Source organism: Cyprinus carpio, chromosome A5 (genome assembly GCF_018340385.1).
Source record: "Cyprinus carpio isolate SPL01 chromosome A5, ASM1834038v1, whole genome shotgun sequence".
Lineage (NCBI taxonomy): Eukaryota > Metazoa > Chordata > Actinopteri > Cypriniformes > Cyprinidae > Cyprinus > Cyprinus carpio.
In genome coordinates, this window is record NC_056576.1 from 567,155 (window position 1) to 581,387 (window position 14,233).

At 37.3% G+C, this 14,233-nt stretch overlaps 1 protein-coding gene across 1 annotated transcript in view; it reads right to left on the reverse strand.

The window, feature by feature from the left end:
- Positions 1 to 2,968: 2,968 nt before the first annotated feature.
- The window catches only part of LOC109095769 (small G protein signaling modulator 1-like), a 32,693-nt gene continuing 21,428 nt past the window's right edge, over positions 2,969 to 14,233 (reverse strand). Inside the window, 20 exon segments of the mRNA XM_042750996.1 lie at positions 2,969 to 3,097; positions 3,709 to 3,876; positions 4,367 to 4,463; positions 4,566 to 4,675; positions 4,799 to 4,881; positions 5,692 to 5,816; positions 5,895 to 6,116; positions 6,118 to 6,509; positions 6,512 to 7,313; positions 7,534 to 7,605; positions 7,747 to 7,929; positions 8,358 to 8,486; positions 8,923 to 9,068; positions 9,190 to 9,254; positions 10,226 to 10,352; positions 11,211 to 11,340; positions 11,495 to 11,658; positions 12,301 to 12,368; positions 12,908 to 13,032; positions 13,265 to 13,402. Coding sequence (XP_042606930.1) covers positions 3,009 to 3,097; positions 3,709 to 3,876; positions 4,367 to 4,463; positions 4,566 to 4,675; positions 4,799 to 4,881; positions 5,692 to 5,816; positions 5,895 to 6,116; positions 6,118 to 6,509; positions 6,512 to 7,313; positions 7,534 to 7,605; positions 7,747 to 7,929; positions 8,358 to 8,486; positions 8,923 to 9,068; positions 9,190 to 9,254; positions 10,226 to 10,352; positions 11,211 to 11,340; positions 11,495 to 11,658; positions 12,301 to 12,368; positions 12,908 to 13,032; positions 13,265 to 13,402 — 3,435 coding nt within the window. The 3' untranslated portion in view covers positions 2,969 to 3,008.

Sequence of the window (14,233 nt, forward strand, 5' to 3'; positions counted from 1 at the left end):
TTTGATTTTGATTTGCTTTACTATTCTTGCCTAAATGGTAATTTTTAGCCTTGTGTTACAGATCAGATACATAAAGAATGATACTTGGGATTCGATACACTTTGCGATTCCACTTCATTGTGGATACACCTGATCAACCAAAGGTTTCTGACCCGTAGCTGTATTGGTTTGATCATAGGATCAATACATCACTGTGATTACAATGTTATAAGGTACAATGATATAAGAGCTAGCAGAGGATGAAGAAACACAATGTACATTTTATACAACAATTTCATAACAAAAAATAAATAAGAGCACTGATGATTTTCATTTCTTTGTGTCAGTATTAGTGTCCATTCTGAGGTCCATGTAGGCAACGACACCAAAATTAATAATATAGATTCTCTCTATATAATAAATATAGCTTATATTAATATAGCATGTGTTTTTCTAATATAGCATGTGTTTTTTCTTTTTTTGTTTTTTATACAGTCCACAAACAGCAAGAATACATCAAGCAGACAAGGCCTTGCGGTAGTGATTATGAGTTGTCTTGGTCCACACACACACACACACACACACACACACACACACACATTCCGACACAAGCATCAAATCTGAAAAATCAATCATATAATGCCAGATATTCATAAGGTGACTGCAAACATGACACCAATGCATTGAAACACAGCACTGACTCATTACATAAACCGAAGAAAAACCCAAATCATTATTCAGTTCTGTAACACAAAGAGAAGAAATACATGATTTATGGATGTTTTTTCTGGGGGGGGGGGGGGGGGGGGGGGGGGGGGGGGGGGGGGGGGGCTCTGTTCTAAAATCTAATACCTAGATGCATTCCTTGGTATTGTTCTATAATATACTGTGTGATACAATAACCTGATCTGATTTAGTGAAACAACTCACAGTAAAGACACTGACGTGGAATTAAGCAGGGTACAAAAATGCATGCAAAAGGTCAGTTGACTGAAAGCACAGCGCCCTCTACTGCTACAGTTGTACACAGGAAATTCTACATTATATTAAAAGTGGCACATCAGAATACTAATAAAGTGTGCAGGTCAAACCACAGCCTTAAAAAGGGATGCTCCACCCCAAAATGAAAATTTTGTCATTAATCACTTACCCCCATGTTGTTCCAAACCTGTAAAAGCTCCGTTCATCTGTGGAACACAATTTAAGATATTTTGGATGAAAACCGGGAGGCCTGTGACTATCCATAGACTGCCAAGTAAATAACAGTGTCAAGGTCCAGAAAAGTATGAAAGACATCATCAGAATAGTCTGTTTGCCATCAGTGATTCAACCGTAACGTTATGAAGCGATGAGAATACTTTTTGTAAGCGAAGAAAACAAAAATAATGACCAAAAACAACAATTTCAACGTCAACCTCCTCCTCTATCTCTCCATATCACCGTATGCTGCATATGCTCTTCTGTATCAGCCGCGCCACAAAGATGCACTGTTTTCTTTCAAATCAAAGCTAAATACACGTAGAAACAGCGCATCATTGTGACAATGTCTTTCATACTTTTCTGGACCTTGACAGTGTAACTTGGCAGTCAATGGGACAGTCACAAGCCTCCTGGTGTTCATTCAAAATATCTTAAATTGTGTTCTGAAGACGAATGAAGCTTTTACGGGTTTGGAATGACATGGGGGTAAGTGATTAATGACAAAATTTTCATTTTGGGGTGAGTATCCCTTTAAGAAGGCGGTCATACTAGATGTAACAACAAATATCATGCTCTCAGGGTTCTGTTTTTAATAAATTATAAATAAAAGGAAATGTATACATCTATCTATAAATCTACTACAGTTTCCAATGGCAATACAAATGAAACATTTTTAATTTATGTTTGTATGCAGTGCAAGAGAAAATTCTATGAATACACTACTGTTCAATACTTTAACAAAGGAATTAATTGTATCAAATTTGACCGTAAAAACATTTATAATGTTACAAAATATTATATTTCAAATAAATTGTTATCTTAAGCAAATAATATTTTCTACAAAATATTTAACAGCACAACTGTTTTCAGCATTATTAATAATAAAGAAATGTTTCTTGATTTCTGAAAGATCATGTGACACTGAAGACAGGAGTAAAGGCTGCTGAAAATTTAAATTAAATTTAAACATTAAAAAATCTGACTGACTCCAAACCTTTGAACAGTAGTATATATATATATGTGCAATCTATATATGTGAAAGTGAATGGAGCATGAAATCTAGTGTGGACCGCCTCTTAGCAGTAAAATGCACCTGACCTAATCTCCTGTAACTTCTATTGCTCTTGTTTCAAAACCTAGTGAGCTGCTTACATAGGCAGCATTTTAAGGCATCATAGGCACACTTCTGCAACATTATGCTGTTTTCTAAGATATGTTCTTTTGGTCAAATTCTAAGGCAGCATTACATGAATGAAGAAAATGTTTATAATTCTAATACTTGTTTTCACTGAAAAGTATCAATAAATGTTTAAATCTGATTTAAACTGACAATTCTACCCAGTATGTGTGTGATATGTAGTGTATGAGTATCATGTTGTTGGCTTAGCAACCAACTAACACCAAATTCTACTGGAATCCAATTAGAAACAAATCCGTCACGTATGATGTTCAATTTCAGTTTATGAAGGCAGCAGACAGAAAGAGAGCTCACTAGGTTTTGGAATAGAGCGCCTATGAGTCACAAGTAACTGGTAATTCTGACTGCATTTTAGACACAGGATAAAAATCCATGTCTAACAATGAATGACCACTGATTGGCAGGATCTGCTTAGATGTTCAGTAAAAACCTGATTAAAGAGCCAGATGACTCTATTAAAAATTGTGTACTGACTGATTCCAGGTAGATCAAGATGTTTGGCATTGGAAATGTTACCATATACTTGAAGCTCATTAAGCTTTGGCCAAATGTTTCCCTGTTGTTTTGTAGCAGGGGGCTGATGGTTTTGCAATGTGAACACGATAAACAACAGAGGTGAGAGTCTTCAGAGTTACTTGTTCTCTATAAGTGTCTGCACTTTGCACACCAGGTCTCGAGCCAGAGTCAGAATTTGCTTGATATTGTGATGCTCAGCCATTTCTAAAAAAACAAAAAACAAAGGTGACATAATCAGGGATATGAGAAAGAATTTATTCAAATGACCTGACTATTCAGCTCAATAATCGAGAAATGAATCTAAAATAACCAATCAAACAACCCTAAAGTAATTTCTCCATATTTTACTCATCCAAGAATAGCTAAATAAAAAAGAAAGAAAGAAAAAACAACTAAAACACTGATACATCATTTTAAATTTATGAACATTATTCAATGTTGCATTTAACTACAATTGAACATGAATAATTTTGAATTAATGTAATGTCAATTTGTTTGTCAGTTTGAAAATGTAAAAATTTATTTCAAATTAATTGATAACAGATTTCTTCATTTTGTTTTTAAATGGCATTCTCAGTTCTACATAAACAACAAAAGCAACAGGTGTTCATAACAGGTTGTGAAAAAATTAATTGTGTTTGTACTGTGCTGTTAATATTAACTCTTTTCTTTAGATTTGAAATGCTCGTAAAGGTTAGGTTATATAGCTATCTAATATGCTTGTTGCTGATGACTTTATATGACCTTTTTAATAGAGGTTCATGACATTGAGATTTATGTTACCATGACAGAGTGTACAATGAATATATATTTACCATTGAAAAACTTGATGATGTCTGTGAAGTCCATATTGTTTTCTAGAATGATGTCTCTGTATATCTCCACCAATGCAAGAGCAATGAAGAGCACAAAATGGCTGGAGGAGACACACTTAGCAGCCCAGATGACCTCCCAAACAGCAAACACATCATCATACACCAACTCTAAGGAATTGAAAATATGTATGTTAGGCAAAGAAGGTGATAGTACCTTTTTTGTCAGGCCTATAGTTCAAATCTAAATGAATAAGAGGCTTCACTGGAGAAAATAATGCTTCAGTATTTACATTATAACTTGACCATAAACAGGTTCTCCTATTTTAGTTTTTCATATAACAGGGCTTTAATCAAATTAAATGTTTCTCATATAAAGCACATGGCCATTAATGCAAGTAAAGCTTTGTGCTCAGCCTAATATTATTATAATAAGTTTTAAATTACTAATTCAGAATCAACAAGAGGGCACTGCAATCGCTAATTAGGAGACTGAACATTCATTAAGCAAAATATGGCTTCATTTCATTGCAAGATGAGAATTAATAGAAGACATTTCTTCTCAAATGTCACTTTTATTTTCATTGCATGCTAGTTTTCAAAGGCAGTTTAAAAACTATAATTTTATCTCATTATACTATTCGAAAGATATTATTATAACCTCTTTTAAAGTCAAGAAGAAACCAGCGATAGCAGAAGTAGAAGTGGGTGTAGTCCCCATTCTGATGCATTAGCTCAAACAGCTCTGAGTCTAGGATCTAATTACACACAGAGTGAAAAGGTCAGTCAGATCCACGTTTTACATTTAAAGGCATGTTTTAAACAAACATTAGAGAAAATGTCTGCAGCAGATGTTTGACCTGGATCAGAGATCTCATGTTGGCAAAGTGGGTGTCCATCGCACCTCCATGAGGAAAATTTTGATTCATCCTTTTCATTAGTTCAGTGAAACAACTGAAGGCCATGGCCTCTGAAAGATTCCAAGAAAACAGATGAGAAAAGCTAAACATACTTACTGTTCAGTTTTTTTAAACAGTGGCACGGACTTAAAAACGCAGATGAAGAAGAGCAGGTTTCACAAAGACAGACTCACCATCATCTAGAATAACTAACAAGGGAGCGAGCAGGTCACACATGCCCTGGACATATCCAATTTCCAGGTGCTGCCAGATATAAACTGCAGAAACAGACAAGTCATTATATGTGCTGGTCAGGGAAAGTGAGCTACACCAGGAGTTCTGAGTGGTCTAATGTGCTCTGACATGCAGTTTGCAGTCAAAGAGCTCACCTCAAAAGTTTCTAAAATAGTCTGGCCCATAGATATGACTTAATGAAGCTCTTTGGGATTTTTTGCATGTTTTACCATCTGCCAGCTGAAAATCATAAGTCTGATTACTTAGAAATAGGGATGCACCGATATTAAAACTAATATTCTTTTCTTTAAATGGCCAGTGTTAAAATTCTATCCTATTCATTCTTTATTAAAAATAAAACACTAAAAACTAAAATTAATGTTTAAATGTTAATGTTTTATCAATGTTTTTTAGGTATAACAACATTAAAATATACAGTCCAAAAATGGATATTAATTTTGATTTTTGCTAAAGATTACATTTGATTATTCATTAAATTATTATTGTTAGTAAATTTTAACTTGAAGTTGAACCATTCAAAAGTCAGTAAGATCAGTAAGATTCTTTTTTGAAAAAACAAACAAACAAAAAAATCATACATTTTATTAAGCAAGAATGTATTAAATTAATCAGAAGTTTCAGTAAAGACTTATAATAGTACAAAGTACTTCTATTTAAAATTATTCTATTTCTATTCTTTTGAGCTTTTTATTCATAAAATAATCCTGAAAAAAAATAAATTGTAATAATATTTCACAATATTACTCTTTTTAAAGTATTTTTTACATCAAAAACAAAACAACTGAAAGCAAAGCACTAACAGTGAAGGCCAATAAAGAAATGCTTTTATTACCTGCACATGATATTGCGTAGTTTTTCCAAGTTAGCAGGTGTGAAGTACCAGTAATTTCTGTCACAGCGCTGAACGTCTTTATCAATGCGGTGCAGATTTAGAGTGTACATGTCCAAAAGCTCTTGCTGCAATTACAAAGGTGAACAGATTCATATAGATAATAGATATAGTTAACTATATACCTCTCCGAAACACGTGCTTACAGAATAAGTGGTGCCTATAGAGGAAACTGGAGAGGTAGCTTCATTCGTAGTGTTCACAGCCAGTGAATCAAGCTGTGGGCAAAGACTCTCCATCTCTGGCTCCTCAGAATTAATTCCATCAGAGCTGGGCTTTCCATGAGCTTCCTCCAGTCTGAGTTCCAATACAGGTACAGTTGTCTGCTCATTACCCTTGGTTCTGGGTGAACTCTTCCTCCCAGGCCATGGACACTTTAGCTGTAGGAATCTCTTCCATTTCAATGGCAGAGGGAGACTCGTCTGACTCAGTTGCATCTTGGGCTTCACCCATCTCTCTTGTGCTAAAAGCTTCATGCACCAAAGGAACCACCATCTCCTCAACTACTGGAGCGTTTCTCAGCATTTCTTTATGTGTGGTCCTCGTTGTAACAACCTTCTCTTTTCTTTGCTCTGTACCAGTGGTTTTTAGGAGAACTGATGCTGCTGTTCCAGCTTCATTGGGTAAATCACTGGTCTTCATAGTCTTCTTCTCTTTCTCATCACCTGGTCTAAAAGCTATCTGTGTGGCACTAATATTGTTGGCATCATCCATGTATATCTTGGAGTCTTTATATTGGCTTGTTTCATTGGTTTTTACAGTTTCTTCTCTGTATCATCCTCCTTTGAAACAGACACCAGTGTGTCTGCTACAACCTTCTGCTCAAGTGCATCTGACAATTTATGATCTTTTGTTACCAAAGGTTTCTCCTCGATTGCTCTAATATCTTTAATTCCCATGTGGGACCTTTCAATGTCCACATTTACCCGATTCTCATTCATCTTCAACTCTGGAGGAGTCGATTGAACGACCTCTGTTGCTTTGGGAATATCTGACTCAGTTCGCTGTGCCAGTGCTTCATTTTTTGATGTCAAAGTTCTCTCTGGAGATTCGCCCACTTCTGTTTTGGTCATGTGGCTGCGAGCTGCTGCAGGAGCCTCAAAAGCATCTCGAGCTGTTTTCAACACCCCTGTCTCGACCTCTGCCCTTTTATCGGAGCTCTCTGTGGCCTTCTTGCTTCTCTCTGATTTTGTCACAACTGCATCCGAAGACAACACTTTGTTAACCTCAATTTTACTATATTCTCTCACACCTAGTTTCTCAACCGATTTGGTCTCACCTTCCTCAGTCAGCTTTCCTTCCTCTCCAGATGAACTTTCAAACCTTTCCTTTGATACTGCTAGCTGTAGCTGGGCTTTAAGGCTTGGGTCATGTATCCCACTGTCTTCTGTGCTCAAGGAGTCTGACTGACCAGAAGTAACAGAGAAGTTTCTGGAAGAGGGGTGACCAGAGTCTGGAGAACTGGTGCCATTTTGGGGTGTTCCATTTGAGATTTTGGAAACCTGTTTGTCTTCACTCTTGGGCTCAGACTCAATCTGGTCGACCTCTTCAACAGACTCAAACACCTGGAAAAACAAATCAAAGGGAAGCAAGCTACTCCAGGGGAAGGGGTTTTGAGAAGTGAAGAACTACCAGGAAAGAGTGTGAGGGTGAGGAACATCAGTCAAGCGGGGCACCATTTGCAATGACATGCCATTTAAAATAAAACCAGTTAAGTTTTAAAAACAATGGCAACTATTACAACAAACATTCATGTATTGGCCACAACATCAGTGTGAGGCTTACTTGAGTACTGCTGCTGGAGTCGCTCTGCAGCCTGGAATCTCTTTGCCTGCCTGAACTACAGCTCTGCGAGGACTGAATGACAAACACAACACATCCTGAAGTAAATATTGCATAAAAATCAAAAGCAAACATTTCAGTCTGGACTGAAAGTCTTCAATGCCTGCAAACAATATATTTAGGTCTTGGGTCTTTTGCTTTTTGGCTTGCGCTCACCTCATTGCTGATGGTGGAGTCACGGTGCATTATTCTTTGTGTGGTGCTGTCTATACTCGCCCCAGACGAACACTTGGCTATCGCCACAGCGTGCTGTTCTTTTTCTCTCTGCTTAACAATGGCCTCACACCCTAACCATTCGCTCATTGTTTGCTCATAGCACGCTCGCATCTGCTCATCCACCTGCAGAGTTCAGTTTCAGAAATGGCAACACATAGAGGAGATTATCTTACAATGAAAGCTACTTGATAGCAATGGAACAAGTGCTTTGTTTCACAAACCATCTGAAATTCAATTAATCTTGAAAGAAGCAGACTAAAAATAATTAAATGCCAAATTCTAGAGCAATCACTGGAAATATTAAAGAGAATAAAGACTAAAGTCACAGTCACATTAATTTTGCTGGCAAAATGAGTGTGTCTACAGTCCACAGTGTAGTGAAGCATGATGCACCGGTTACATAGAATTCACTTTCAAACAAAGAAGTATTTTTGTGTGAAAAATGTTGCAAAATCTGCATAGGGATTTCCCATGCAAAATTTCACTTAGCAATGAAAATGTAACTGTATGTTTGGGATGACAGTTTTAACCCCCAAAAAAAATACACTAACCTCTTTTCTCTCAGCCTCAGACATCCCAAATTGGTAATGACCCAGCAGGAAAGGCCAGACTTCCTTTCGCAAAGAAGGGTCAACTCCACCGAAATAAACTAGCCTCAGTAACTCCTTCTCCTCATAGGTCTGCAAAAGAGCAAGTATACACTGACTCCAAAACAGGTAAACTGACTTCCAAGCACAAAATGGTATATATACACATTGGTTTGGCTATATATATATATATTGGTATATATGTTTAGATATATATATAATATATATATATTACATATACACATGGTTTGGCTGTTTAGAGTATAAATTAGTCTGCCAGTATAAGCACACTAATGGTAACAGCCATAAGGGATGACATTGATTTTCACCCTTTAGTGCCACCACTCTGGCACTCAGGCTCTCAGCATTAGTCATCTAAACATACGGTTTATGTGACGAGAATGAGAGAACTGTGATTAGGGACAAATAAATATTAATGAGTATCTGGCGAAGACTCTCATTTAAACGTGTCTGCTTTAGACTCCAGGCAGGTTTGTATGTGTGTGTGTGTGTGTGTGTGTGCACGTACACTGCAGTCTTCAAGAAACTTCTGCCACACTTCTGTTGTGAGCCCACCATAGGCGTCAGTGGGCACATCTGGTTCCACAATAGTGTGATTGACAAGGCCAGACAGGTGAGTGCGTACCGTGGACAGGTGACGGCAGTACGCCAGCCCTGAGAGGGCAAAATATTTGTGATTTATTGAATAAGAAAGACACTCAAGAATGTGATGGTCACATTTGATGGAAAAAGATGGTGTTGTGAGACTATAAATGTATGAGTAATGAATACAAACATCCATAGAAAGCTCGGGAGATGATCTGGTTCTTCATATTGTCACACAGCAACTTCAGAGGGGCCCTGCAGATGACATAATGTTTTTCCATAAATAAATACCAAAAAATTTACCCAGGGAGCAATTATGCATTTAAAAGACGGGCTATAGTGAAATTTTGCGATTAGTTCCATAAACTGTACCAATTTGCGATTAGCTCCATAAACTGTACACAAATTCGTGATCGCCTCAGTCCCCTTTAAATTTCATATGAAAACGGCGACAGACTTCGATCGGCTCCTCCCCGTCTTTCAGCACATTCTTTTTCAATCCGCAGAGTGAGGAACAGAGGACAAGGTGTGTTTATCGATAGATTGTTATAATATCTGCATCTGTGCAGTTCTTTGTCATAAATCCAGTTTACAAAATATCATGGGGGAGTAATAATTGATTCTCCATCTACAAAATCCTAAGTTTTCACTGCGTTCACCCCATAGACTGTATAAAATCAGGTCACACCACTGCTGTTTCCTCCATCGAAAATGAAGCACATATGAACGTATACTTTATAAAACGATCATATTGCTATTATCATTAGAAAATTGAACTTTCAATATAATACATATTCCAGTGCATGTGGCAAAGAGGTTTGCATACTTGAGCTAAGGAAAGAGGGTTGTACTAGAAATGCAAACCGTAACATTTTGTGTTTGTACAGTGAACAGGTTGAATTTGGCTTATTCAGTACTCAAATGTTATACCTATCTTTGCAATACAGTGGAATACTGCAACAAGTTTAGTATACGACCCCTATTAATCAAACATTTTTTATTATGATTTATTTTTAACATCTATAGTTTTTACAAATAAACCAGGTTTTACTTGGGTATAAAGTAATACAAAATTGTGATTTTTGGGTGAATTTAAATGTAAAACAACAAATCTAATTTGAGTACTTCAGACCTTTATTCTTGTTCATTTGCAGGTATCTTTTCAATTCTAAAATGACAAAATGACTTCTATAACTTCTGGACTACATTACATTCTGTCATCGTACCTTTCATGGTTACATCCATTAGGTGGTGCTCCATCAAAGAAACTACTCTGTGAGCAGGAAGAGCAAGATGATTTCCTTGGTGTTGGGTGCCACATGTTTACTCCCTGATCTATGAATTCTGGAGCCACTAACAGACAAGCAAACACACAGAAATCTGATTATGCATTGACCATCTGGATACAAAAAGGAACTTATTTAGCCACAAGCCGAGTAACAAGAGCCCACTATTACACCCAGCTTAAAAAAACAAACAAACAATAAAATACTGCAATAATATCAGTCTGCGTGGATTTAATGAAGTAATAACGGTTGCTGCGGGCCACAAAATTTATAGGATCACTGATTTAAAAGCCACTATTAATTTTACAAACACACATGGCCATTATATAGTAAACATAAATTTCAAGGCTCCCTGAAAACACTCAACCATTAGCCCACAATTAACCAAGGGGCACTAAATTTCACTGGAGGACGACTCCTGCACAAAACAGAAAACTTGCAGAAGGAGAGGCCATAAAAGCAAGCATAAACCAGCATGAAGTTGGTGCATCAGACAGATACATGAACACATAGATGAGAGGTGGCAGGGAGAATTACAGCTGGGCTCAGGGGAGAATAGGGACTCTCCTGGGCAGCTGCAGTGGTGCTTTGGTATCACCAGGGTCTAACGTTCAGGAGGCCACAACCCCCTGGATTTCAGGGAGAGAGATCGGGCCAGGAGTGCAGTACCCAGGGAGAGATGGGAGGACTGGGTAAAAGTAACTGTAATGAGTCAAAACATTTCAGTAAAACCAAAGGATGTTGTTTTTGATGGATGATGCACATAAATGGATAAAAACCAAAATGACAAACAATACCTTGATTGAAACAAGAGGCCCTTTTTCCTATTATCCACTTCTAAAAGCTGATATGATAATAGCCATACCATAATCGGAAACATTTACTGGCTCAAGAGTTTGTTCAATACAAAGATTCAGTCTCTTACCAAATTCTGACTGCCTGTTTGGGAAAACAATGCGGAAGACATAATCTGTTGCTTCTTCCTCTTCTTTGTCTGAGACAGAGTCTGAGGATCCCTGTGGACATCTCTTCTTTAGCTTAGGAAATACTTTACCCTGGAAAAAGAAAAGTGAAGCATCAGTTCAAGATACAATGACTGCAGATGACAAGCAATGCGCAATACCACGGCTGAGGTGAGACCCTTGAGCAAGGCACCGAACCCCCAACTGCTCCCCGGGTGCCGCGGTACATGACAGATCAATTTCTAACCTTTCCTCTCTGGGACCAAAGTGGAGGGTCTAACTGGCCGTGAGGCAGCAGACCATTTTCCAGACAGGAGAGGAACTGTAGGAGGTGACCACCACGGGGAAAACGAAGCGGAGGCCTTTGAATCCCATCCTGACTAACCAGAACCACTGTTCCCCCACAGTCCACTGCAGACAAAAATACATACGCAATGTTATTAATATTAAATAATGTGATATGCTACATTTAAATGACACATATTATCACATTTACTAGGTTAAATACATGATGTTTTGTACATAGCAAAATCCTCTTTACCATGCAAGACAATTCCTGTCTTAACTGTATCTAATATCTGAATCATCCTGATGTTCTTAATACTGAAGCCATGACCCAGCCTGTACAATAAGGAATTATTCATTGCCATTATTAGCAGAATTACATTGCTTCATAATCTGAGTAAAGCCCCGCTTTAAATTCTCATCTCTCTCCAGAAGCAATTATTTTCTGATTAATTCTGTTCTCTCTCATCGGTCCACTGGTCTTGTGCTTGGATGAATGTGAAAAGGGCAAGTACAACTGAGGATATTGGCTGAATATTTGAGTACACCCAAGTGGAGACTATTAATGTTAGATATGTTTTTAACCTTCAGCAACTCTGTAGGGTCTATGAATGTTGTAGAATTTCATACTATTACACTGCGGTCATTTTATATGCGTATGAATTATTTAAACTGATCTGTCAGATTTATGGACAAATAAAAAACTGCAGGATGTGAGTCATTTGGCTGCCAGTTGGATGTTTTTCAACCTGGCACAATGTCACCTACCCTGCTGATGACAATGCAAGTACACAATCTCTTCCAGGCGGATTGTCATGGCGTAGTCCCAGTAAACACTGCAGGAAAAAACAGGCTAGCCTTTGAATGGCTTGTGACCAACAAAACTATGAATAATATAAACCAATGTAAAATAATAGAAATACTTACATTTCAGTGTTTCAAAATTATTTTCATTTAACATTATTCAAAGAAATAAGTTTCAGTTTCATCATAAAGTTAGGAATAATTTTCCTTATTTTCTGGGATGAAAACTCATGAGGGAAAGGGGATATAAAAAGGAGGATATAGGGTTAAAATGTAAACACTCTACATATAGTTAAAAATATAAACAAATCAATAAATACATTACTTACAAACCATTTTATTTTGGCAGAATTACATGAGCATTTTGTTGACAAACAAACAAAATCAATAAACTGAGGACATTTTTAGCATAATAATATACAAAGAGGGAACGAGCAATCCTGTAATATATTGCATCTTATCATCTCCTGTGATACTCCGATTCAAAGAGATAACTCATACATTATATTTCATTAAAAGAACAAATCAACTTTTTTAAAAAAGGGTTTATTTTGTTTATTCTGAGTCCCACCTCCTCTCATAGTCAAGATCTCCCATGGAGCCGTTCATTAGCTGATTTGGCGTCCATTTCAGCGTCATGCAGTCAGCCGTCTGGTGTAGAGAGAGGTACCCTGGGATTGCTTCCATATCATCCCTCTGAAAGTACCACAACAGAAGCCCACGTTATGAAGCAACTATAAACCTATTATCAATAATAAATACAGCTCATAGTATGTTTTCAGCAACTAGTCTTTTTTTGCACTTTTATAATAGCTTTTCTATTTAATTGCAATAAAACCAAGTAATTTAATCTTTAGATAAAATATGCAGTCAGAAATAATCTTCTAAAGATCTGTCATAATTGACAGCTGTTTAATGCATTATTTACCGGCTGCACCAGTACGTTGTTCTTTCCGAACAGGAGGGTCGCTCTGGAATTCTGATGAAGAGACTCCACGTAGTCTCTGGCGAAGGGGGAGGGAGATGGCCTTTCATCCATACTACTACTGGAGTGTCTTTTCTGAATCTGAACCCACACATGCACACATTATTAAGAGCTGTGGGCAATCACTAACACAGTATGTTTCTACCTAAACATTACATCAAAGACTAATCTCACCAGACAATATACACAATAAATGTGATAAACACTAGCGAACAAAGTGCTATAGGAGATATTCATCTTGTTTTCCTAATAATATGCCTCTACATCTATCAGTCCAATGTGGATAAATGTGTGGCCGCAGGTGAGTCATGAGATGTATACTTACGTCTCCTCTTTCATATATCAAAAAGGTACTCAGCACCAAAATCTGGGCTTTTACAGCTCACTAGCAGATATTTGTAATAAAAAATACATCAGAAAACAAGCCCGGAGTGCAGTGCAGTCAGATCTATCAGACACAAAAAACAAGCGCTCTGTGTGTCCTGCTGTTGTGTGGGTGTTGGCAATGGCCAGAGAGGGTGATCAGTCAGGAATCTGACGGCTGCGTTCGGTAATGGAGCTGGGTAATGATGTGAAACATATCTCTTGAGTGGAAGTTCATACTCGCCTCAGAAACAGCAACTACACTCAAATACACTGACCGCAGCATGACTCTTATGGAGCACCCTCTTCGGAGGTCTGTGATGGAGTGAACTGCACTGATTTTATAGACTAGAACCTCACTGAACAAGATCAAATACACAAACTAAAAGCTTTGAAATATTCAGATGTCGTTTATTTTGCCTTTGCTTTATCGATGTTATGCAGTCTGTTGTGTAAAAAAAAAATTATGTGTAACATCCTAAACAAGCTCAACCATCAATCATTCAAAACTAACTAAATTACACAAGATGTTGAAAGTGAAAAACAAGC